Source organism: Didymosphaeria variabile (assembly GCF_027946475.1).
Source record: "Didymosphaeria variabile strain IMI 356815 chromosome Unknown scaffold_3, whole genome shotgun sequence".
Taxonomy (NCBI): Eukaryota; Fungi; Ascomycota; class Dothideomycetes; order Pleosporales; family Didymosphaeriaceae; genus Didymosphaeria; species Didymosphaeria variabile.
Genome location: NW_026611622.1, coordinates 4,496,974 through 4,522,379, shown reverse-complemented (window position 1 = coordinate 4,522,379; position 25,406 = coordinate 4,496,974). Strand labels below are relative to the sequence as shown.

General features: G+C 49.6%; 6 protein-coding genes across 6 annotated transcripts; 4 read left to right on the top strand and 2 right to left on the bottom strand.

Annotated features, from left to right (window-relative positions):
• Positions 1-7: 7 nt before the first annotated feature.
• On the bottom strand, positions 8-3,049 carry N0V89_004842 (uncharacterized protein; the record flags this gene model as incomplete). The annotated part of the gene is made up of 1 exon (XM_056213623.1): positions 8-3,049. One exon carries the CDS (start codon positions 3,047-3,049, stop codon positions 8-10), a length of 3,042 nt encoding a protein of 1,013 aa, XP_056073931.1.
• A 2,498-nt stretch (positions 3,050-5,547) lies between these two features.
• On the top strand, positions 5,548-8,281 carry N0V89_004841 (uncharacterized protein; the record flags this gene model as incomplete). The annotated part of the gene is made up of 3 exons (XM_056213622.1): positions 5,548-5,702; positions 6,288-6,891; positions 7,808-8,281. 3 exons carry the CDS (start codon positions 5,548-5,550, stop codon positions 8,279-8,281), a joined length of 1,233 nt encoding a protein of 410 aa, XP_056073930.1.
• Positions 8,282-11,689: 3,408 nt separating this feature from the next.
• On the top strand, positions 11,690-13,422 carry N0V89_004840 (uncharacterized protein; the record flags this gene model as incomplete). Its single annotated transcript, XM_056213621.1, has 4 exons — positions 11,690-11,923; positions 11,977-12,195; positions 12,594-12,930; positions 12,980-13,422. 4 exons carry the CDS (start codon positions 11,690-11,692, stop codon positions 13,420-13,422), a joined length of 1,233 nt encoding a protein of 410 aa, XP_056073929.1.
• A 4,456-nt stretch (positions 13,423-17,878) lies between these two features.
• N0V89_004839 (uncharacterized protein) lies at positions 17,879-20,084 on the top strand (the record flags this gene model as incomplete). Its single annotated transcript, XM_056213620.1, has 3 exons — positions 17,879-18,142; positions 18,190-19,922; positions 19,973-20,084. The coding sequence occupies 3 exons, from the start codon at positions 17,879-17,881 to the stop codon at positions 20,082-20,084; spliced, it is 2,109 nt and encodes a 702-aa protein (XP_056073928.1).
• A 335-nt stretch (positions 20,085-20,419) lies between these two features.
• N0V89_004838 (uncharacterized protein) lies at positions 20,420-20,856 on the top strand (the record flags this gene model as incomplete). The annotated part of the gene is made up of 2 exons (XM_056213619.1): positions 20,420-20,513; positions 20,567-20,856. 2 exons carry the CDS (start codon positions 20,420-20,422, stop codon positions 20,854-20,856), a joined length of 384 nt encoding a protein of 127 aa, XP_056073927.1.
• A 3,503-nt stretch (positions 20,857-24,359) lies between these two features.
• N0V89_004837 (uncharacterized protein) lies at positions 24,360-24,859 on the bottom strand (the record flags this gene model as incomplete). The annotated part of the gene is made up of 2 exons (XM_056213618.1): positions 24,360-24,614; positions 24,845-24,859. 2 exons carry the CDS (start codon positions 24,857-24,859, stop codon positions 24,360-24,362), a joined length of 270 nt encoding a protein of 89 aa, XP_056073926.1.
• Between the last annotated feature and the right edge of the window lie 547 nt (positions 24,860-25,406).

Here is a 25,406-nt window from a genome sequence, read left to right as displayed (position 1 = left end):
ACCCTGATCATGCTAGTGAGTGCGGCCTTCTCAGCTCCCACCTAACCTTCTCTTCCATCTTGTTCTTCGTAAAATTGTGTTCGTAAATCGTGATGTCTTCATCCGGCTGTCCATCCAATCTAAGCGCCAGTGCAAGCACGCTGAAGAAGCTTGGAAGCACATCCCGCACGTCCTGGTCAATTTGGCTGCTGAACACGTCGCCTCGTCCTTGTTCGCAAATTTTACTTCGGACAGCTGCAACGAAGACTTCGCGCTCGTTAATGTCGTCGACGACTGCTCGTCGATCCTTCTTGTCTCGTTCAGCCCAACACCGTGCGACGCTGATGTGAAGATTGAGATGAGTGGATGCCGGAGGCTTGCCAGTGGCCGTGGGCTCTGGAAGACCGGTCTCGGAGTTTTCAAAGCGACCACGGAGGCCAAAGACGTTGATTAGATGCTTAGCGCGGGCCTGGCGTACTCTGTCAATATCGCGCGGGCTGAAGGTTTGCATGTCCCGATCGCAGAAGGTTGCGCGGCACGCTTCAACTCCACAACGTACGACAGAGGCACCAAAAGGATTGCTGAAGGGCACTACGGTCCGATGTAGAGCTGCTGCAGAATCATCAATGGCCTCTGAAGCCTCCTTGGCGAAAATAGATAGTAGGATGCTGCGAAGTTCATTCTCCGGTACAGCAAGCGATGCGTCTAGAACAGCGGTTGCAAGATGCTCTCGTTGGCTGATGTTGTAGAAGAATGTCTGGGCTGTGCAGTGTGCCTTTTGCTGGTATACAAGCCAGAACAGAATAAGTTGCATTTTCTGCATAATAGTAGATCCATCCTTGTCGTCTGCCAAATTCCGCCATTGTCGCCTATATCCGCCGAGGCATGCAGCGAGGCGATCTCCGAAAGTCTTCACATCGCAGACGGCCGAATCCAGCCCAAGATCTTTGGGAATCATGGTGGCATTGAACTTTTGGTAGATCACCTCCAGATACTTCTGTTTCCATTGCTGAGAATGATCTCTATTCTGGATAGCATTTTGCATATCCGCGAGATACTTTGCAGCGATTGAGTAGACGGCTTTCGCAATTCTCATGCGGCGCACGATATCCGACGTGAAAGCGGAGGTTCTCATTCCAAATGAGAGGAGCTTTGAAAATCCAGCAGAAGGATATGTGACAGCAAAACTTGCCAAGCCATTCGATTGGAAGTCTTTTGCAACCCAATCCAAGGCCTGCGGAAATTTGACCCAATCCCCAAGCTCATTGAAGGTTTCGCGCGTTCTCGTATGTCGCACAAGCTGGCCAAGCATCCAGTCAAAGGTGCGCTTCCTCTGGATCGCTTCAGTCTGTTCGTCTGCGGACATTGCAGATTCGTTCAGACCAGCGCCTGCCCAAGACTTCGTCTGAAGGACCTCGTTGAGGATAGCCATAAAAAGCTGGGCAACGCCTGCAGCGCCGGTCACCAGGCCCGAGGTGAGAGCAAAATAGAGCTGTTCATTGATGTACTTCTTGTTGTGCCCGCCATAGTGCACAGCTGGGATGATTGCCTTGAGCTGTTCCTTGAAGATCGACATTCCCGACGGCGCAAGAAGTGCGCACTGAAAGCACACATTCTGACTTGAGATCATGTTGACGTTCTTGGTAGAGCTTCCAGCAGCAAGAGGGAAATTGAGCGCAAAGTCGGTCGTATTGTCATCAATATGCTCTGCGTCGAACGCTTTCAGACAAATGGACATGACTTCGTCCTCTCCACAACATACTAGACAATACCCCCTGTAAGCCGGTCCTTCCAGATCCAAATGTGCGATGGCAACACTGCTGTCCGTTGTGACCACCTCAGCACGTCGAGCTCGATTGCTCCGACGCGAAAGGATCTCAGCATTGAAGCTCGCGGCTTCGATGGATGTGAGGGTTCGCAAAGCAGCATCGACTAGCTGATTACGATTTCGAATAGCTTGAGCCTCCAAGGAACCAGCGAAGTTGTTGATGGCGTTCTGGTAGTGTTCACGATTCTTCGCATGGGCCTCTCGAAGCTGCTCTTGCACAAGCTTCCGTTCCTCGCTAGTCATTTCCGGTAGCCCTAGTTTCGCGATGATGGATGCTGCGCCTGCAACATCCTCTAATTTAGGTGCTAGCTGCTCAATCTTCTGCGCCTGAATAAATGCCCGTATCTCTTGAATACGTCCTCTAATCTTGTAGGCAACAGCGAGATTATTGAACGCTTCTTCTGACAGCAGCTCAAATACGTCCTTGTCTGGGAGGCGACCGGCTTGGACAAGAAGGTCCAGATCAACCCATGCTGGGCCTTTATTGGCCTCTTCCCAGTCCGGGCCGAGGTTTATGCCCCTCGGGAGGCCACTTCGGGACTCAGCTTTTGGAATTTTGATTTCGAGGGACTGAAAATGTTTCATGAGCTCAACCTCGCTCGTAAATTTGGGTAGACTGGTCCAGCTAGCCAGGTCCTGCACGCCTGTCGCCTCGCCCAAGGAGGCAAAACATCCTTTCGTTGCTATGACATAGATGTTTCCCGTCTGGCAATCTTTGAACAATATCAGAGTATCTTGCGCTCCAGCGAAAAAGGAAATGCCAACTGATATATTGGTCATCTCAGGTGTAAGTCCACAATTCCCGACGATGAGGAAGACGATCGGCACGTTGAGAATGTTGTACTGTTGCGCCAGATTCGCAAGCTCGTGGACACCGCTATCGAGGATCTGTCCATCAGTAACGAGAAACCAAACTTCCGACTTCTGGATCTTTGTCAAAGCTTCCGAATGCTTCAGAACTTGGGCCGGGCTGGTACCTCCGTGGCGACCTCTCCACTCAATTTTTCCAAAGTTCGTAGTCGGTTTGTCGCACTGGGATCCCCACAGGGATATGGCGTCTTTGTTATTGAAAAATTGATGATTCCGTATATGTTCAACGAACTCGCGTTCCTTCTTGATGCGCACTCCAGATGTTGATCCTGAATCATCGACAGCAAAAAACTTCCGGCTCTTACCGAATGGAACGTGTTCGACTTCTTTCTGAGAAAGGTCAGGGAAGACCTTCCAGTTGCTTGACGCCATTTTGTTTGTCTTCGCGCGTATTTAAGTAGCTTGATTTGATTCGAGAAAGAGCTGCGTGCAGTAAGTCCACCAGTAAGCCTTAAGACTAGTCAAGACCGAATAGGTACTGCGCTGAGGTGACAATGCGGATGAGGGTTTATCATAGGCTGGGCAAGCTTAGATATACCTGACCTGACTGTATGATTGTACGACAATCAGCAGTGGCTGTTTGAGTTGTGGCAGATTGCTCTGATCACGCTGTAGAACAGTCAGCCTCAGGACTTCTTGGTAAAGGATTGATGGTGGGATGAAGGACCCTAGCATAAGTTTCTGAGTTTCCGGAAGACAAACCTCTAGAGCTCGGAGACGAAGCATTATATGTGCTTCCAGCATCGTTGTGACTCATTTGGACAGCCTTGTCTCCAGTCTTGACAGCGCAACTGGGAGGCACAGGTGAGATCCTTCTGCATTAGTGACGCACTTAGCCCATCACGACTTAGGTTAGGGCTGCTTTGCCGGCTGCTTGACTGCCCACGGCAGTGTATCACCTTTAGCAGCCTATTCTTGAGGGGTCTGTTTTTCATCTTCATTGATGCGGTGATCTCACAATCGATGTGAAGAGGCGAACGCAGAAGGGCGCTTGGATACGAGACAAGAGCAGCCGGCGCCTTTCCTCATTGGTCTTAGCGTATCTCGTATCCGACGCCCTTTCGAAGTAGCAGCATACAGTCATGGCGACTGATGTCGGAATAGTCACAGAGAAAGACTCTCATTACGAACGGCATGCCTGCGAGGCCTTCCATAGCCGAGAGGATTTCCTGCGATATTTTAGCTGGCGATGCTGCCTGATGCTCCTGGTTTGACTCATTGTTCCAGCACATGAAGGACGACAATTCCTCAAGATGGTGCCGCGATTCTATTTTGGTTTTCCAAAGATGGTCTACACACTTCGAGACATGCGAAGTGCGTTGTCTTTGTTCTCTTCCACTTGTTAGAACTCAGGAACAGGGAAACCTTTCGGCAAGGTATAGAACGTTGGATTGGAAAATTGATGGCTGGTTTACATTCACAAAGCATCACACAATTTCCAGGTACCTGAGATAGTGATGAAACGGATTCGACCCCTTCAAGACGCGCAACGTATAGGACGAGGCTTCTTTGTATCGAGACATCTGCCAGAAGTCGTAGGATCCGACAATCTGGGAAACGCGGATGACGTCCCTGCTCGATTCATGCATAAGAGCGACCATTACTGCTTCATCGCTGTTCAAGTCTGTCTAGACTTAGCCTACAAGTATTATAGATGTTTGGACGCATACTATCGTACATTCTTGACGCCTAGAATACGGGTCAGCCAGGACGTTGACGCCATGGTGCACCATCTAATCTACTACGTCCAACAAATTCGATTTTTCTAATTGGAATTTAATGAACGCCATGCATAAAGTCAAGACTTTGGCATCACTCAGGTGGCACGCCGAAGTGCAAGTACACAATGCCACAGTCTTGACGGCATGTCTCTTGGCGCGACATGATTATCTACCCACGGAAGCCTCTTCTCTCAGATTCTCAGCGTTCTAGAGCTACGTAGCTCGCGAGTCGGAATAGAGAACGACTCGTCTGCTTTGCTTAGCTGGTTCGTGGCTGGTACCTTTGGGTAAGGACACTGGGGTAATGAAGGTTTGACACTCAAGATGTTGAAAGAGTGTGGAAACGCCATGCTCCGGCGGGAATTTTATCATTCCTGACAAACCGGTGTAGTTCAACAAACAGTCACACCATCTAGGGAAGACACAATGATGAGGAGCCTGTTGCCAACCCTGCGGATGTAGAAGTCAAGCAATGGAACATGTTTGGTTACTGCACTACTGCGGATAAATCTACAAGTCGAAGTAAACGTCTGACGGACAAAGCATTAGCGAGCCTGGCGTAACTTGGACGCGGCATGGCGCACGCACTTATCAAGCATGGTGCCAGTGTGTCGGATCAATTGCGGGGGAAATCTCGTGGGGCGGCTATGGGTCTAGCCTAGTTTCTGGGATGCGTTACGGTCTCAGCCGTGTTGGACTACACAGTAAAAGACCCACTCTTTGCTTCTTATCTGACCAGAAAGACATCAGACATTGAGATAGGTGCATTACCCGCGCCTACTGACCTCGAGCAAGCCATTTTATCTAGCATAAAAGCGTTGCCGCGATAAATGCATTGGATTATTCTCCGTTATCTTATCTCTCGCGGTAGCTCGAAAATGCCGTGCGCCACTTCGGATAAACTGGGCCTATCTCGACAGACTAGGGCCGTAGTAGCATTCTCGCCGTGCCATCATTAGCCATGATGTTTCGCACATCGAAATGCATGCCGGCTATGTTCATTTAGTGTCGGGTAAGGGCGACGAATCAGTATAAGCAGTCTGCATTTCTCAAAATCGACCATTAGTGGACAGCCCCGCGGATCGATTCCTACACCTTTCACATCGCTTCATAGCTTTCGACACATTTGAGGCTTCAGGTCTCATCAGCATGGCAAAACCAGCGCCAGGTGTCAATGAGGACAACATTGAAAGAGCCGATACTGGCAATGAAGTCGGGCTTGAAAGTGAGAAGATGAACGTGCGAGAGGCCCATGAGGTCTTTAAGAAGTCAGCCGAAGGCGTGGATTTCAGAACCGTCAGCTGGTAGGTATACGGCAATTCCTTCGAACAAGGCGTTGCCACGCGGCGTCTCGACAAATAGCCTGGTCCGATCGCTCGACTTTGTGCTTACAATCTACTTCTTCTTTAGGCCTCGAGCAACCATCATCTTCCTAAAAATTCAATTCGCCATGTCCATCTTGGCTGTGCCTGGCGCGCTTGCCACGCTTGGTGCTGTTGGAGGAGCGCTCTCGATCGTCGGTTGGCAGATCTTGAACACGTACACGGCCGTAATTCTCGGAGATTTCCGCAACCGCCATCCAGAATGTAAGAAAACATGTAATATTGAGTGGATGTATCTTCATGGCAGAGACATAATGTCTCTTACGCTCGGCTGAGACATGTACAAGGTATTCGCCCTTCTTGTCTTCACTTATACTGACTTTATACCCGCCCGTTAGGCCATACGCTGGCCGATATGTGCGGCCTCATATTCGGTCGGATCGGCAGAGAGCTCGTCGGAATCCAGATCATGATAGCTCAAGTGCTAATTACAGCTGCTGGTATCGTATCATGCTCGACTGCACTCAATGCGCTTTCCAACCATGGTGCTTGCACTGTATGGTTCAGCTTTGTTTCCGCCGTATTGATCACGGGCTTCTCTTCGGTCCGTACGTTCTCGCGCTTGGGATGGCTTACATGGGTCGGCTTCTTCACATTCTTCATTGCAGTCTTTATCTTCGTTGTAGCTGTCACGCAACAAAGCCGCCCGGCTATCGCGCCACCAACAGGCGATTTTGAGCTCGGCTGGACCGCAATTGCTTATCCGTCCTTTGCAGCTGGCATCACTGCGAGTGCGAACATTTTTATCAGTGGAAGCGGCTCCATGATGTACATGCCTGTGGTATCGGAAATGAAGAACCCTACGGATTACAGGAAGGCTTGTTTGGTTGCAGGATTCTTCGTCGGAGTGCTGTATCTAACTTTCTCGCTTGTCATTTTCCGATGGTGCGGAGTTTGGATTGCAACTCCGGCGTTCGGAAGCGCCGGTGAACTTTTCAAAAAGATCAGTTATGGAATCGCTTTGCCTGGATTAGTGATTGGCGTTGGTGAGTCGTGCCCTATATGGCAGCTACTGCAAGACGGAACCGATCAATATCTGGTTATGGTTTCGACGAGACACAAGCTAACTTGTTCAGGTATATACCAGCATGTCGCCGCTAAGCTCATTTTCGTGCGAATATTGCGGAACACACACCAGTAAGCTAGACTACCTATTGATATGGGGTTCCCAACTGAGGCTTCCTGCCATAGTCTACAAGAGAACACGACGATTCACTGGACCACTTGGCTTGGCTCCAACCTGATTTTAGGCATCCTTGGCTTCATCATCGCGAGCGCCGTTCCGATCCTCAACTACCTGTTGGGTCTTGCCGGATCGCTGTGCTTCGCCCCCTTCTCGCTTGTATTCCCAGCATTGCTCTGGATGCACGACTCCAAAGGGTACAGAACCGGTGGCCCATCACAGAAGCTGATATATGGTCTTCATATTCTTGTGTTACTCATCGGCTTGTTTATGGTCGTTGGTGGAACGTAAGTACGGTCACTCAAATAAGTGATTTGGAAGCTGACTATAACACTAGATATGGTGTTGCGCTGTCGATCAAGATGGCATATGATACTGGAATCATTGGAAAAGCGTTTGACTGTGCGGACAATTCCGGGTCTGTTTCTTGAGCTTACTGCATTTACTGTAATACAAGAGCCTGGATCCTGATGTGATCATAGTCCCATCTGAAGTTCTATCGCCATTATGGCTCTCTAATTTGATCGTATAGCCTGTTGCGGATCTCACGGATATTCTCAACTTGATGAGCTGGCCTAACCAGAATTTTACCCCATGGACTTCCCCCACGCACTGTCGAGAACGAAGACGAATCCCCGCTTCCAAGTTATTGAGCTTTCCTAAGTGTAAAAATCACGAGCATGCGACTTGATGTTTGCCATGTCTCTTTCCGCCGTTGTCCCCACCAGAGTCTACTTGTTTGCGCTCGCCACAAATGCATCTCATGAGATACGCATCAGGCGAAGGTAAAGCAAAGCATTTATGTTGCACATGTCATCATATTGCTTGCGCAAACTTTTCGCAGATCAAGTGCGTCACTTATAAACGCCTCGACCGCGACCTACACTGCAATCCGCTACCCTCAACCTCGTCCACAGTCACCTCACTTGCTGAATACCCAGAGCCTACATTGAGAATCATGTCCACGATTCCATTGCATCCGCTTGCGGAGCACGTATACAACATGTTGCTTCTGAACGAAGATGCCAGCAAGCAGATGATCGAAAGCAGAATCCAGGGTCTCAAAATCATGTCCAACAACATTCATTTCCTAGCCCGCACCCACGGCGGTATCGACGCTCGCCCTGACCAGATTTCGATCACAAACACTATCATTCGCACCGGGGAGGTTCAAATGCATCGCATTGTCGTTGTCTTCCACTGGGAAGATGGGACATTCAAGAGGCTTGTTGACGCAGCCGGTAATGTCGACGGAGTGGAGTCCGCTAACGATGTCCTTGCAAGACTCCTGTCTGATGCGGTGAATAAGGGCCTGTGATTTAGTACTGCAAGTCTACTGGGTTGAAAATTTCTGCGGAAGGGCTAGGTAGCTTGTAATGCAGAGGCTCCTTTCAAGCGGCCGTGAGACTCTAGAAGAGCACTGATAGAGTGACTGAAAATTGTATCCACAAATGTGGGAGATACGGGCAGAACTTTAACAAAGCACCGATCTCCTTTCTTGAACGGTGTACTCTAGAGACAGCGTTTTTCACCGCCACCGCTAACGTGATCTCCATACAGCAGATAGGCCGCTTATGCAAGAGATTCATGTAACCCATACCTCGACTAAACATACTTTTTCGCCCCCAAACGGGCTTAACCACCACCTCACAACATAGCCATCCCCTCTCTCCTCGGCGCCAGACCACACGTGCATCCTCCCGACGCCGCCGTCCCCACCCGAAAACCCTCTAACAAAGTCACCGGCTGCTCCGAATGCGAAGCGCACAGGAACCTCTCCATGGGCGTCATCTCGCTTGTCGTGGAATGTCGGGAATCGAGATCTACGATGGGCATGTGGTATGGACACGCAGGTTTCCTTCGCGTTTGCAATACTTGGACTGGAAGGCGGTGTTAGGTTGTTAATTGTTTGGAGAGAAAGTGTTGCACTGCTCACTGGCGTAAGGGAGTTCCTTCTGCGTAGAGGCTGGCGTTGCGGAGGTTTTCTGTTGGAGGACTGTCCTGCTGGTTCGGTTGGTTTTGCTTTGTGGCGATCTGAGCTGATGTCAGTTCGGGCATATGCAGTGAGTACAAAGCGCTGTGGTGGCGCGTGCTTGCTGGATGGGAAACGTACTGAGCGCCGTCGGCGCCGAGAGGATGTGATGCAAGATTTTGTGAAGCCATCGCGGTTGTACAGAGGGCAGCTACAGTATTCTTGTGGGTGTAGGGAGCAAGGAAATGTGGTGTACTGTCTCACGAGGCGGCCCGCTAGCCATATATACCTCAACTGTTCGGCCTTCAACGGGCTGAAGGACTATGACAAAGGCACACTCGTGCTCGAAAACGAAGAGCTACTGCGGCCATTGATTCATCCGATCGGGCTGAGCCGGGATAAGGGAACGAAAGAGGCAGGTATGGGCTATGGCAAAACGTCTCAGAGCATCCAGGATCCGCTCGGTGGGGTCAGGTGCAAGAATTCCGGTAAGATGAAAGTCGAACCAAGATCTGCACGGCATACATTGCTCATTGTCCCAAGCGTTGACAACACATCGGCACCATTGCTTGTTGCAGGTAATGCTGGGTGTCCGAAATGCACGTGGATTGGTTAACCAGCTGGACGGGGATGACGGGACAGCGGAAGATTGCTGGGGAAAGCTTAGTTGGCGACCCGTGGACCTGAGCCACTGCCGCACCGCTGTAGCGGGTGGGGGTATAACCCGAAGGCCCATGCGAGGGTCGTATCCATGGCTTCGCATGGTGTGTCTCCGTGTGGAGGGTTGCATATTTGATGCAGGTGTTAACGGGGGCGCATACTGTGATAGGCTGAACCTTCCAGTTGGCGCCAACGCCGACAGACTGGGTCGATGCCCCACTCAAGTCGTCTCCCTTGCTTTGGGGCCGAGCTAGTCAAAGAAAGGGAGGACGTGCGTTTGACGGGAGAGTGCGCGGGCCCAGGTTTTGTATCAAAAGTGTAGCCGCAGAGGCGGAGCTTTTCACGTCGATGTAGTCACAATAATGTTCGACCTGGTTGGAGGTTGGCGCGCAACTCAAGAGCATGTGGCCATCGCCTCAGCACAACGACCTTCTAATTCACGACACATCGCGAATTGCCCACGAATGGACAGGCCCTATGGCATGTCTCGAAGAGTCGACACAGCCCGATTTCCCGCCGGAGGATGTGACAGACCTATGCATGGCGTCCGGATGACCACCGGAAGAATAGGCTAAGTATGCACAGCACGCAACTGCCCCTTGATGCCAAGTGTTGATGCCTGAGGGCTAGCAGCGGGCTGCGATGGGCGTGGCCGTTGCGATCCTGCATGTGCATTCAGCACATCACGCCGACGCCACCAAGGATCTGTTAGGCGGGAAAACAAATGCGGACCATCGCACTAGTCGTAATATGAAAGAAGGCAACGAGGCGGTCGCCGTTTGGACAATTTCGGATTCGCCGCCAGACGAGCAGATGACCGTCCAGCACGCGCGACAACGGCCTGTCAAGAAAACGTTGAGCTCTGCCAAGTGTAGCACGAAATCCTATGGCGTCAATTCGAAGGGGGTTGCAATCGTGGGGTTGTCATGATTCTCTATCAGTACCTCGTAATGACTCGCCGTCGGCCTACACCTCAGGGCATGTGCACCGTTCGCAAGCAGCTGAGCGCGGGGCCATCATTGCCATTGCGGTCTGACAGAGCCACATCTCCTTGCCGTCTCACCCAGCGGCCCGCAAGCGGGGAATCATCCAAGTGGCGCTTGAAAAAACAAATATAACTTCGACTTCTTCGCAAGACGTTTGCAGAGTCGTCGGCCAGAGTTTTGGTCGGTGCCCAGGTGAGCACGCAGACGCCAGATCAGCGGTAGCCTGCATCATCGCGTGGGATTCAGGCGAGGACGGTGGGCCAAAGTTGGGTACACAACATGGAGTGGCGCCAGGTACAGTGCGTTCTCGGATCAGCCGCGGGAATGGAAGATGAGATGGGTGTGCCGCCGGCGCATTCCTCAGCCTAACCCTTGCAATCGTGACGAGTCGAACCTGGCGGAAGGTTCAGCAGGTTATCCCAAAATCAACCCGCGGCATGAGCTGTCAGTGCCGCCGGTGTGCTGTGCTGACATGGAGGGTGGCAGCAGGCCGAAGTGAGATTACGAGTGTGCAAATGGGGACTAGCGTGAGGCTAAATTAGCATTCACGTGTGCACGTGCACATCCCGAGCCCTCGGCTGCTACGTCACGGTCAGCAAACTCCAGCACTCTGGCTGTTGCGTCGTCGTAGGTTGGATTTCAGCCTGATGTACATTCCTCACCCGGTTCAGAGCTCAGTCGGCGCACGAAGAAGTGTCAGGGCTGGCTACACGACAAGTCTACATCAACAAGGGATGTTATGACCTGAAACTATTCGCGAACTAAGCGAGCGTACCCTCGACGTTCATATCATGTACCTCTCTGGTTGAGATCCGTACTGATAGTCCCTTCTAATAAGTTGCGATGGACTTGACCGCGCACATGCTCAATGCTCGCTCACTTAGTTAAGCAAACGTAGCTCAGCACTCACCAAGCGCGTCATCTTCAATACTCTTCAGATACCTCTCAACCCCAGCCCGGCCATTGCTTCAGGCTCTGATTGGGGAAGACTTTAGGCAGATGCACCCCCTCTTTTGCTACACCGTCTTTTGCTACGCCGCATGGTGATATAACTTCTAGTTTGAGCCTTGGTTCTCATTATCTTCACCCGCGAAAAGCAGTTTCCAATATGGACAAGAACCTGAAATCAGACAATTTGCTACACGTTGCTGGTGAATACTGGATATCAGCCTTGTTCCTTGCTTTTGCAACTATAAATTTTATCGGCGTTTGGCTTGGAGATGGCGCACCTGTCTACGGGCAATACCCGTTCATTGGTCAAGGTCTTTTGAAGCCATGGCTACACTGGTCTATTGCAGACCGCTGGAGGCTTCACGAACTCGAACCACCAGCTTACGAGAAGGTAGGCACATTCGCGTGTGAACACGTGATTCACAAAGCTGACTTTGAGCCCAGTATAGCAAGAAAGGCCAGCCATGGTCAGTCACATTCTGGGGACTTCGTTTCCTCGTCATGCCACCTGAGTACCTCCGCGACTTGGAGACACAAGATCGGCATGCGTTGAACCTAGCAAAATGCCTCAGCGATGCTTTGAACATGGAGGCTTCTGTCGGGGATATACCTATTGCGAACACTATGGAGATAGATGTTGTATCGAAATACCTCAATTCGCAGGTTGGCACGTTAGTCTGTCTACTATCCAGAGGCCAGGGGCTTATCTAATCTAGACAACACCATACCCCTCCTAAACGACGAGGCAAACTTCGTTTTCAACAAGGACATTGGGGTGCTCGACGACTGGAAAACATTCAAAGCCATGGAACTGTCTTCGAAACTCGTGCATTACATATCGAACAGGATCCTCGTAGGACCTGACCTATGTCGACGAGCGGACTACCGCGCTACAACAGAAGCTCTGAATATGTCCCACGTGATCTTTGGCGCCTTGTGGAATTTCATACCCTTAGGAATCTTCCGCAAGTCCTTCTACTGGGTTTTCAGCATTCCATACCGCATGCAAATCCGAAAAGCTATGTACAAGTATATCGTGCCCGTTGTGGAAGAACGTATAGGTAGCACAGAAGGACCGACCAGACATCAAGAAGAACCTCGATACTATACAATTGATGGTTGACATGCCACCTGCATCTCCGAAGGAAGTCGATTCATTCCGCCATGCTATCCGCGTACTGCATCTACACTTCGCAAGTACGGGATCTAGCATAGCCTTGGTGCATGCGGCAATTTGGCAACTGCTACAAATGCCGGAATGCATAGAGCTTATCCGTGCAGAGATCGAGGATGTACTGAAGAAGTACGGATCGTGGGACAGCAAGCATACCTTGAACCATTTACACCTTTTGGACAGCTTCGTCAGAGAGATCCTTCGCGTTCATGTACCCTCTGCTCGTAAGTATTTCTCACTCAATCAATCATCTCGAATACTGATTTCTGAAAGTGGTTTCTCTTCGCCTTGCTCAACAGCCCGTGACCTTGCACGATGGTTTCCAGCTAAAGCAAGGAACTAGAATCGTGTTTTCAGCGCAATCAATCCACTCTGACCCAGCCAACTACGATAGCCCTCGTGAGTTCCAACCATTTCGTTTCGCAGGTTCAGGTCCATGTAATTGCGAAGCCGACGGAACGCCGAAGGACGCCGGAAGGGTCAAGGCAGAGACCCCGAGCCAGAGTTTCCTGGCGTTCGGTTATGGCAAGCAGTCGTGTCCAGGGAGGTTCTTCGCTACCCGGGTTGTGAAGCTGATTCTTGGGCGACTCATACACGAGTATGAGATCGAGGCTGCGGGTACTATCCCGCCTAGCCCGGTCAGTGGAAGCATGGAAGGCTTTTTCCTACCGACCAAGAAGCTTGAGATTAGTCTGAGAAGCCGGAGAATCAAGTAGGTAGGCTTGGAGAGTTCGATGAACGATTTATCTCGACCATGTATCGTAATTCAGCAAGGACCAAAAACTCTGATCAAGATGCTGTTTTGGTACCTAGCCGTCATTACCCTGACAATATCGACGTCAGCAGACATCGCGCTCGTGTATGCGGTATATCACTTCGTAAATGATGGGCTATATTGGCGATGTGATCGGCCCGATTAGGCTCTTGTAACAGTCAACTTATAATCTGGCAGCATAGTGATCGGTGAGGGGGGCTCTATGATATCGATAACGCACTATTGGCTCGACGTCTCCGATCCTATCGCTATTTGTTACGTTGCCAAATACCGGTGTAATATGGGTCGTCCCGGGGCGTGGGGGTCCATTGGTGACGACAAAAGCCAGGTGCCGATCATATAGGTACAGTGCGCCACCATATAAGCCACAAAGTTATTTCTGTCGTGATACGCGACCGTTGGCTAGGGCCATTCCCCACCTTTTACGTATGCTTACGCAAAAGGTAAAGATTGAAGACGAGAGTCCGAATTTCTTGTGCAAGGATCCTTCCATTTTGGTGGTAATAATGGAAACTGCTAGATGGCGTGCAAAGATAAGGAGTATGGCTGAAGAGCGGTCCAGTTCCGCCAAAACGGAAAGAATCCGTACCATAGGTATGAATGAAGTCACGACCAATGTCTAGATTGGCAATGTGCACAACAAGACCGAAAGCGATGAGGATGGAAAACCTAAAGACGCTGGAAAAATCAAGGTAGATTTCTCTAATGCCACATACTTGCCCTTTAGGTACGGCAAATATTTATCAGGAAGGTTCTTCGCTATTAAAAATATGAAACTAATTCCTATCTAAAATCTAATAGTAAGCTAGATGGTAATTTACTAATAAGTCTTATTAATGGGAGCATAGAAGGGTTCTTCATGCCCACTAAAGAGTTCGATATTAGCCTAAGGAGCAAGAGGACCACATCAGACGTCTAGCAAAAGTCGGGATATCAGACTAACTCGGTTGTACTAGCTTGCTTTCCCATTCTCAGCGACATAGGCCTCACTTGAACATCCTCAGCTCCCGCAGACTTCAGCCAGTGTCCCAATTGCGGACCCGAGGAAGGATCCATGTCTCCTCACGTTGCTACCCTCGTTTAAAGCCCATCAGATCTGCATCAGTAAACTGGATGTAGCCTCCCGGCTTGACGAAACTGAACAGACCATTCACCGTGGCACCGTCCAAGAGTGATATTCGTGAACCTATCTCGCTGATGGACGAGATGATAAGATCCCTTATCAACCTAAGGCTAAGGCTCCAGGATTGATTGTTGACCAAATCATCCCGTCATGCGCGATACGGTGTTCATCAAACCAGATAGGGTCAATGTCCGTCTCCACGAACATAGCACTAGGATATCTTTCGGAATCCTCGATCATTTATATCCCCTCTCCAGTCGCAGAATCCAAGACGCGAACAGGTTTGTCCTTCGCGATCGGCACAGTAACCCTAACCCTAACGTTTCATGAAAATTTATCCATCATGTGGTGGTGCCAGCCCAGCAAATAAATATTGGGAGTAGCCTCATTTATTCAAGAGAGGAGAGAAGCCAGGGAGAAGAGCAGTCACTATCATGGAGGGTGGATAGACGGTTGCGATATACAAGCATGTCGCACAAATGGCCCCATCTGGAGTATAAAATGACGTGATATTGGCCAAACTGAGGTTCAGCCCTTGCTCTCGTACGACGCCACCTACCATGGTGGCGACGTAAGTAGCCAATTGGGAATATTCCAGGGCCGTTCGGGGCGCAGGCAAAATGATACTCGCGCACCATGCTGTGTTTCCTCCGGTCAGGAAGCTAATAAATATATTACGTACCAATCGAGTAGGTGACACGCGTGCATTCATTGGAGAGCCGAAAGTTGTCGGACTTCATCTGCGCTCTAGAATTTTTGCCTGTTTCTGTACGCTCTCCAGGCTGCCTACGGTGCATGCGACGAATATAAGTGGCTGCCATAGTCTTTGAGTGCTTGTCTACCCTTCCTTTTCGCAAAACATACCTGAGCTCAGCCTTCCCCTACTGACAAGAAAACAAGATGGTCCATCAATTTGCAGTGAACACATCGCAGTCGCGAACACTTGTCATAGTCCCTGCGGTTTTTCTGGTCTTGGCGACTCTCTCCGTTATCCTTCGCTTCCGGTTGCGTCGGCGCAGACAGCAAAAGTTACTTTGGGACGACTGGCTGTGTGCTACCGGCTTGTTTCTTTCCTTCGGGTGCTATGTAAGTATCGTGATCAGCGTCGTTTACGGGGGACTTGGCAGAACAATACTTCCCGATGGTCTGCTTGAGCCTGAGAACGTCCCAACTGTGTTCAAGGTATGACGCACATTCGCGCCTGCAAGACGTCAACTCTGCAACTTTGCTAACTATATGATAGGCTCTCACTAGTGTCAGCATACTCTGGGCGACCACTTCGTCGACGCTCCAGCTTGCCATCTTGTCCCTATATGTTCGTATCTTCAAAGCCGTTTCATGGCATCGATATGCTTGCTACACAGCGATGGTCGTTGTGCTCTGCTGGTGGTCAAGCACCGTTGTGACGTCAGTAACCATCCTCATGGTTCAGAGATTGTCTTACTCATAGTCTTCAGGATGCTGACAACCTGCATTCCCCTTGAGCGCTTTAGAGACCCCATGGTTCCTGGTAAATGTATCAAGCTGAAAGAATTCTGCATCGCGTCCGGCCTGATACATGTCTTTTTGGACGTGTTCATCCTCAGTTTCCCTCTACCTATCATATGGAGACTCAATACCAAGGCAAGCAATAAAATAACCGTCAGCATTGCTTTTCTATTAGGGCTCTTGTATGTTGCACAGTTTGTGAAGAACATCAAGCCATTTCAACTGACGTTTTCAGTGCCACACTTAGTGGTCTTCCCCGTCTGAACTGTCTGATGCCGACTACGCATTACGGCGCGTCAGATCTTACTCAATCGGCTTGGATTGGTGTTCTTTTCCAGATCCTCGAGAACTCATGCGGCGTCATCTGCTCTTGCGCACCCATGCTCGCTGCCTCTGTTGCCGAGCTTGGTAATACGCCCTTTGCAAAGAGCATTCGACGATTCATTACGACCAAGTTATCGCGTATCTCGCAAGATACAGGGGGTTTAAGACAAGCGGGGAATTCGCGGCAACCAGGAAGATCGGGTCGGTCGGGTGAGGGCTGGAACAATATGGAGAATCCGACTATAGGCAGTTGGAGGGTGAACAAGATTAAAAAGGAGAGTAGCCTCGGAGTCACGAGTTACGTTGCAGACGGAAGAAGTCTTGAACATCTTACTGAGGCGGCAGGAAGCCATGAGTCAGGGGTGGAAAGCATGAGGATCGAAATGGTCCATCTGTCAAAACACACTTAGCAAGAATACTAAGTCTGAGAGAGCATCTTAAAACATGCCGTAGCCCGCATGCGCTCACATTTAATCATTTGTTCCTGCCGTAGTGTGGAAAAAAAATTAGATGATAGTATTTCATTTGACATGCGTACATGTTTCCGTGTATCCTCGATCGGACGCGAAAGCCGTATAATCAAAAAAGAGGGCACGCATCCTCAGTAGTATCACGTATCTAGACCTTGGCATAGTGCTCGGTGCATATTTTGTGCATTACAACCCAGATGCTTTATCCTCGAATCCGAAGAAGAAGGCCAGTCGCCGATTTGAACTTCCGCCGGCTTCTTGCAACTCCCGGTGGCCATTTTTTTAGTTCCCCTGCACAAATTGATACATGTTTTGGAGCACCCAGACACAAACTCTTGAGAAGAACTTATTGCTTATACGTCGTCGACTGTAAAGACGGCATGCATCTATATCATGTATCGCTGCTGACCAGACGGAGGAACTCCCACATCGGGTGCTACGATAATGTCGTCAAAGTCCTCGCATTTACCGAAGTTCTCAATATACCTCACTTGATCACAGATGTCCTCTCACCTAAAAATGACACCTGGTTTCATAAGATTTTACCCAACAGGATGCCCCCTGCGCTTGAGGGGCCCGAAATGCACGAAGGAAAGAATGAAACGTCTTCGAGAGCAGCACAAACAAGGCAACAAGGCAAACGCGGTCATGCATACGGTGCAACCCTCCTCACAGTTGCGCGGAATCCGTTACACCAATCAAGTTGACTGATAACCATTACCTTCATATCGAGATTCCTGGATAAGCCTGCGCCGCACTCGTGCAACTACAAAAGATTCAAATTCGCCTTGAAGAAGATGAGTCCAGGTCGGCTCTCTCCTATCTAGTTCTTTACCGAGGTATCAGCCTAATTCGGATAGGCGCAGAACGTAACGTGGGGACCCGGTTCCGAGTAGCAAGGGTCCTCCCCGATTATTCCGCGTCATAAAGCCTTCGCTATCCGAACAAAAAAGTATAACAGTCTTTGTACGCTGCAATTAAGACAGTTAAACATGGAGGCGAACGGCGACCAGGCAAATGGCACGAATGGGACGAACCTTTCTAATGGCCACCACAAAGCTGCGAAGCTGCTATGGCGACACCCATACCCGCAATCCACACCAATGTTCCGATTCCTGCACAGTGTGAACCAGAAGTATGGACTGCAATTGTCAAGCTACGAAGAACTACACAAATGGAGCATTGATCACATTGATAAATTCTGGGGCTGTGTATGGCAGTTTGTCGAGGTCAGAGCAAAGACTGGGGCGTCGCGGGTCAGTGTTGGGAGAATATTCAGTATGACGGCGGCTAATGTACTTAGGTGGTGGATCCACGAGCACCGATGTATCCTCGCCCGGCGTTCTTCAAAGATGCGACTCTGAATTTCGCAGAGAATCTACTCTTCCCTACGTTAGAGGTAGACCCAGATAGCCCTGCGATCATCGCCGCTACCGAGACAACGCGCCAGACCGTGTCGTGGAAAGAGCTCAGGGAGCTCGTGAGGCAATGTCAATCCGGACTGTTGGAAGTAGGTCTCCAAGAAGGGGACAGAGTGGCAGGATATGTCGCAAACCACACAAACGCATTGGTCGCCATGCTCGCGACCACCTCGTTAGGAGGGATATGGACGGCTGTTAGTCCAGATACTGGCGTACATGCCGTACTGGAGCGGCTACGACAGATCGAGCCCACGGTGCTGTTTGCGGACAATGCAGCATTCTATAACGGTCGGAGTCATCCGGTGCTACCTAAAGTAAGTCAAATAGCATCGGAGCTCCCATCCTTGAAAGCCACCGTCATCTTCCCGACCGTCTCCAGTGTGCAATTCTCTGTAGAGTCTCTTGAGGTCGCATCCGGAAAGGCATATGACTACAAGACCTTCGCATCTTTGAGGAGAAGCAACGAGCTTACTTTCAAATACCTGTCTCCTGACCATCCAGTCTACATTCTTTACTCCTCCGGAACCACTGGTGCGCCCAAGTGCATTGTCCATGGCGCTATCGGTACATTACTTCAACATAAGAAAGAGCACATCCTTCACTGCTCAATAGAACCCCAGTCGCGCCTTTTCTACTTTACAACGTGCACATGGATGATGTGGCATTGGCTAGTTTCAGGTCTAGCTTCAAGCGCCACAATCGTCCTGTACGATGGCTCACCATTCCGCTACGTTGACTTGAAGAACCCCGAAACATCTGCACCGGACGACTTCGCCATGCATCGCCTCATCGACGAGGTGGGGATCACGCATTTCGGTACGTCGGCCAAATACCTCTCCATCCTGGAACAGAAGTCTCTGGACCCTAAGGCTGCCGGTCTTTCGCTCAACACCCTCGAGGCCATCTACTCCACGGGCTCACCTTTAGCGCCCTCGACTTTCGACTATGTATACCTTTCCTTCCCCTCGTCCATAAATTTGGGGTCCATCACCGGCGGAACAGACATCATATCCCTCTTCGGCGCTCCAAATCCTCTCATACCAGTCTACCAGGGCGAGATCCAGGCTGCAGGACTCGGCATGGCCATCGCAGCTTATGACTATACCGGCAAAGACATTTCGGATACGGGCGAGCCTGGCGAACTCGTCTGCACGAAGCCATTCATTTGCCAGCCGGTCAGTTTTTGGGGCGCAGACGGCGAAAAGAAATACTACAACAGCTACTTCGACCAATTTAAGAACAGCCAAGGGCAACCGATCTGGAGCCACGGTGATTTCGTGCGATTCAATCCTGAGACTGGAGGTGTATGGATGTTGGGTCGCAGCGATGGGATTTTAAAGCCGTCTGGTGTTCGATTCGGGTCCGCGGAGATCTACAATGTTGTACTTGAGCACTTTGCTGAGGACGTTGCGGATGCGCTCTGCATTGGGAGGAGGAGAGAACAGGATGATGATGAGACTGTTTGCTTGTTTCTGAAAATGGCGGATGGCAAGAAGTTTGCTGAGGAGCTCGCGACAAATATCAAGGTGGCGGTGAAGCAAGCTCTGAGCGCGAGACACGTTCCTGGCATTATTGACGAGTGTCCCGAGATCCCGGTGACGACCAACGGGAAGAAGTAAGTTTACTTTTTTGAGGCAATGTTTGAAGCAAGCTAACGAAAAACAGGGTCGAAGGTGCAGTGAAGCAAATTCTTTGCGGTTTAAACGTGAAGACCTCCGCAAGCGTTGCGAATGCTGAATGTCTCGACTGGTACAGAGAGTGGACGAAGACGCACTAAATTACTGATGTTATACTCTCTCCACTATCTAGAATGGGTCGCATCACCTATTCGCACGATACGGTACGGAAAAGCGTTGTTTGTGCTCCATGGCTATAACTAGACTTCACAGCTTCGCCGACTCGCGTGTGACTAAACAGCCAGATAGAAATCAAACATGGTCCTTTTTGTTTGTACAGGATTGGAGATTGTTCTATGGCAAATGCAAATGACCAGTAGCGAAGAGTCGACAACAATTACCGTTGATAACTCTATCTAATGCCGGTCGACCCGGGAGTAACACACCACAGTATCACCACACAATACCTCAAAGCATCTTCCAGCAACCAAATATCATGAGCTCCACCCATCAAATCAGAGAGCGCCTACACTATCTAGTCAAGAATAGCCCCTCAACTCTATCGGCACGTCAGGACTTCTCACTCGCATGTAAGTATTTGTGCAGATTGTAGTAGTTGTCATTTCTAATCCTTGAGACCCAGGCAACTTGACGTACATTCTCCAGAAATTTTGCAAACCTGTCGACGTCGATGATATCAATCTCGTTCTAATTCAAGCGTCCTCTACTTCCGGCGCCTACGCATACGCATATGAACTTACGATCGGAGAACAGTTTGTGTTTGGTGATACTCTCGTATCGACCAAGGAAAAGGCCATGGTTGCGCTGAAAGAAGCTAGTGAGATCAGGATTTTTAACCATTTGGATCTTATGAAGAGGGAAGAAACGTCTAGTGAGACAGGACGGAGTCCTGCGGGATCTATCGAATTATAAGGGCAGGCTGCAGGGATCCTTACATCGCTAATATACTGAGAGGTATCTGATCATGCTATTTCAAGGTCTGATTTTATAAAGGGCTGGACTTGTACCAGTAAAACAAAATCGAAATGGCTAAAAGATGGATATCCTAGAATCAACATTCTGAGGGCTTGTTGTGCTTTAGCCTAACTCATAGAATAAATAACGAGTGTTCGATGTCAATCCAATTGTATCTTTTCTAAGATTAGTTTAAGTCATTTCTCGGAATGCTATCGTCAGCGTTTTGAGTAATACTTTACAGCCAGAAAGAACGGGAAACCCATGTTCAACATCATGAATTATGTCACAATTGCGACATCTCACAAAGAGTCAACGCCGTTCACGGCATCCTCAAAGTTTCCGAGCGGCGCCAGGTTGGTCTGGCTCTGACATCATTTACCCATCATGATGAAAATCAAAATCTATATATAATACTCCTCTAAACTCCCCAAAAGAGCTTTGAACTGACCAATCTAACTGCAACTCCAATCTTTTCTCACAAGCGTCGTGGTACTATATTCTCTATGGAAAAATCCGGGAAGAGCATCGCGTCGCCAGCATACAAGCCCCCGTTCCCACGGACTTCTTCCTTGATTGCTCGGGAGGACCTAGTCCTCCCTGCGGCCTTCAACGATCTATCTCCCCTAGCGAGGGAACTGCAGCCACTGAGACTTGAGGATGGAAGCGAGGTGCACAGATTTCTCCGTGCCTTTTTCGACCTTTCTCGATTCCATGCCATACGCAAGATGCTGTGGCTAATCGCCGTCCATGGAGCTCCCCGCTCCTTGTACTACCAAAAGTTCCTGCGCCGCGAAATTGTGATCGCAGAAGAACTGGATCTTCACCTCGTTTGGGCGAAATCGAGAATATTTCTCAAACCACTCCCGGACTTTCTGCTCAATTACGATTTCTGGGAGGCCTATATATCCTGCGAACCTCAATTGCACCGGGCAGCGTGCGGGCTTCTGTACTCTTATTGTGGCCTCATTCGCTTTGGTCATGATTTACAGGTGGCACAAGAATCTCGTCTGGTCAATGTGGACTTGGACTACCGAGCTTGGGTAGAATTTGCGCGTACGATACTAGCAAATCTCGACCCTAAGGACTCTAATACCATGGACCCACGATTCCAATACGGCGAGTTGCGTTTGAATCGGCTCGACACCATCTACCGATATTCGCCTTACAAGATTTCCGTGTCCAGCATCCTTCAAGGCTTCCCCCATGCCTTGACCGAAAGCTATGTACCTTACATGGACCAGTACAATAATGCAGTGTCAGCGTTTGGTGTCATTGTTATTGTTCTGTCGGCTTTCAATCTATCATTGTCAGCACACTCTAAAAGTCCAGCTCCTGATCTTCAACAAGCAGCATATGGATTCGCGGTCTTCGCTATGATTCTATGCGCCGCGCTCATTGCGCTGTTCATCGTGTTACCCTTGATTTCCTTACTTGCGACAATCTATGGCTCCATTCGCACACGAAAACAAATTGCCAAAATACAGGAGGACGAGGTGCTACCACGCTCAGCTTAGTAGATGATCTACGGCACGAAGACTAAGTCGTCAATTCACTTTCGGACGAGGATTCCAATCGCAGCTTCCTTGGGGGTGGGGGGAGCAGAAAAATATTCAGCAGATTTGGAATGATGATAACTGATCGGCGCAATCATCTACAGTGTACGAAGTAATACGTCACAGGTATTACAGTGCCTGTATTCATGGGACAATGCTGGTATCGTCAGCATGAGGCAAAGGCCGGTCGAATGAGGAAAGAGGTCGTATTTCATAGCAAGGTCTCTCCATCAGACTTTCCATTGATCCGTTCCATGCGTTTTCTGACGGAATCGTCCTCATGGGAGTTGTGGTTATTGCCGTGATACACATTGATCACTCGTTCCGACGGATTTGGACTGGAGATCCCTGAATTCGTGGCGTTGGAATGGATCGGCGATCCGTTCCATCCGTTGGCCACACTGATGTAGACAGTATAACTCGTAACGGGATGAAGCGCTGCTACAACGAACAAGGAGCGTTTGCGGCGTTGACAGTACATGAAAGGTCGGTGCGGTAATTTCTTCTTGGGATGTGACTTGTCGGAATAAAGCGCTGATTGGTAGAAGCTCAACCGTGGAGGGTGATTGGCTACGGCCTCCTAATCCGACGTGATTAGGCTGGTTAAGGCCTACTTGACATTGGCTTTCATAGCACCCGAGGTTTTGATAAGAGCAAATGGATACTGCCGCAGACAATAGGGGATATGCACACTGGTGTACAAGCGCAGATGGCTAACATGAGGGGACCTGGTTCGGCCTCAGCATCTTTTCTGCGTTTTGGGCAATGATCTGTAACGGCAGCTTAGGGCGAGGCACCGCTATCGTTGTTGATGCTCGGCAGAACGCTTGTCGAGTGACTCTGACGTGGAGTTAAATAATTCTTCGATCATATGCTAAAGCCATAGCTCAAAGGTGTGTGCGCCCCTACATAATATAGTTTCGAGAACGACACCGTAGCGGGTCCGAAGTGCGGGGTCTGTCTCAGCACTTAGGTCAGACGCAATCATACTACGGTACTCCAGCGAGCGTGGCCACCTGTGGGAAACAATAGGGTGACAGTAATGGCGGCAGAGAGTGAGAGGATGACCATGTCCATCTCGGCGAGCGCCTAGTCTCGAAGGTAGGACGAACCGCTTGACCTGGCGAAACGCGAATGCCAATGTCAATGTCGTCGGCAACACGGTTCATCATGGTTCGTGGCAACGTACATCCGTCTCCACTAGCTCTGGGGGCTGACAAACAGACCAAGGTTTGACCAAAGCCTCTTATGCAGCTGCTTAATAGGCATTAAGATAGCTTTGTGTGCTTCCCTACTAAACCGGCAGGGACGCCACATTTTCTAATACACGTAATTGGGCACGGTTTAAGCCGTAGTAATCTCTAGATTATAATGTACTAAAAGGTTTTTTATCACGGTATTTCGCGACTCAATGTGGAAAAGGTCTGGACTAGTACTAATAGATTAAGTGAACAGATGAAAGATGGGTACCCCAGAACCAACATTCTGCGAGCTCTTCGTGTTTAGCCTTAATAATAGAACAAATGACGAGTGTTTGACACGAGTAAGTCTGCGAAGACTTCTAAAAGCTCAAGAAAAGGGCCCTGAATTCTCTATGCTGAAGACTGTACTATACGAAATCGTTTCAAAAGAATGTCATTGCCAATAATGGCAAAGCAACCGCCCACACCTACTTCCTGATCCGCACCATATGCTAGACATCCACCCATGACCTTTTTAGTTCCCGTCGTTGCGGCACTGTGAAATTTCATTAATCGATATCCCATGATGGAGCGCTTTCAAAAGGACTTACGCAAACGGAGATGACATCGCTACCACATTTGCCAGAGCGAGAGTCTGTGCGGCACTTGTACCTATTTCACATCATCAGCATCACCCAAGCTCAGCCTCTTCTTTGTTCGCAACTCACTTAAGGCCAGTGAATGTGCTCTTGTAGGAGTTGAACTTGATCGGCGAGCCAGAGCAGCCGAAGATACCCTGCGTGCACGGGTTCTTCGTAGTTGTGAGGCCATCCACGGCCTTGCAGCTATCGTCGTAGACGGTCCACCTGCTAATGCCATTGCCGAGCTTCTGCTGGTTGCCAATGCCGTAGTTGAAGCCTGGGCAGATGGCGAGGGCCGAGCCAGCTAGGGAGGAGGCAGCAAGGAAAACGGTGATGAACTGCATTTTGATAGTGTTTTTCGGTATGTGTAGATGAAGGACAAAAAGATCTTTGTGCTAGATTGGAGCTGCTAGGTAGAAGCTGTTGTGTAGTTGCTGGATGATGCTGCTTTTGAGGTAGATTTCTATGGTCCTTTATACTTCAAACTCGTCGAAGTGCTCTGTCCATGCCTTGCGTACTATTTCGAGACAGTGTTGCTGTGCCTTCACGGTGACGTACAACAGCGTACCTGGTGCTCGCACATAGTGTTGTTGATTGGAGCTTCTGCGAGGCCTCTCAACTTGCCCCAGTTTTCCCCAGGGCAGCGAGGTTTGCCTAAGCTGAAGATTGGTGTTTTGTGCAACATAAAGACTGGCTATGCGGCTATTGCTCCCATCGATGCAAGACAGCACGCTGAAGTGTAATCAGATTGAACGAGGAGAACGAGAAGCCGCTCTTACTAAAGCCCCCGGAATTTGGACTAAACCGTCAGTGTAACAATACTCTTCCATTCGCTGACCGTGAGGCCCACTCTTGCTGTAGCACAGACACAGAACCGCCTCTCGGATCTTTGGCTATGTTTTTGACAAGATGTTTTCGAATGCGACTCGCATCAGCTTCCTGAAACGTCCGTTTACTGACGTAATAAACCGACCCAGCTGAACATTTGAATGTTCGTGTAAAGTTTTTGGTACCCATGGTAGTTGAAAGGCTACGAAGGGATTAAGATGAGCCTAAATTGTGGACTATTGCCAATGAATCAAATGATAGCTAAAGGTTCAACAAATCGAATACCATGATATGGCTCCGAA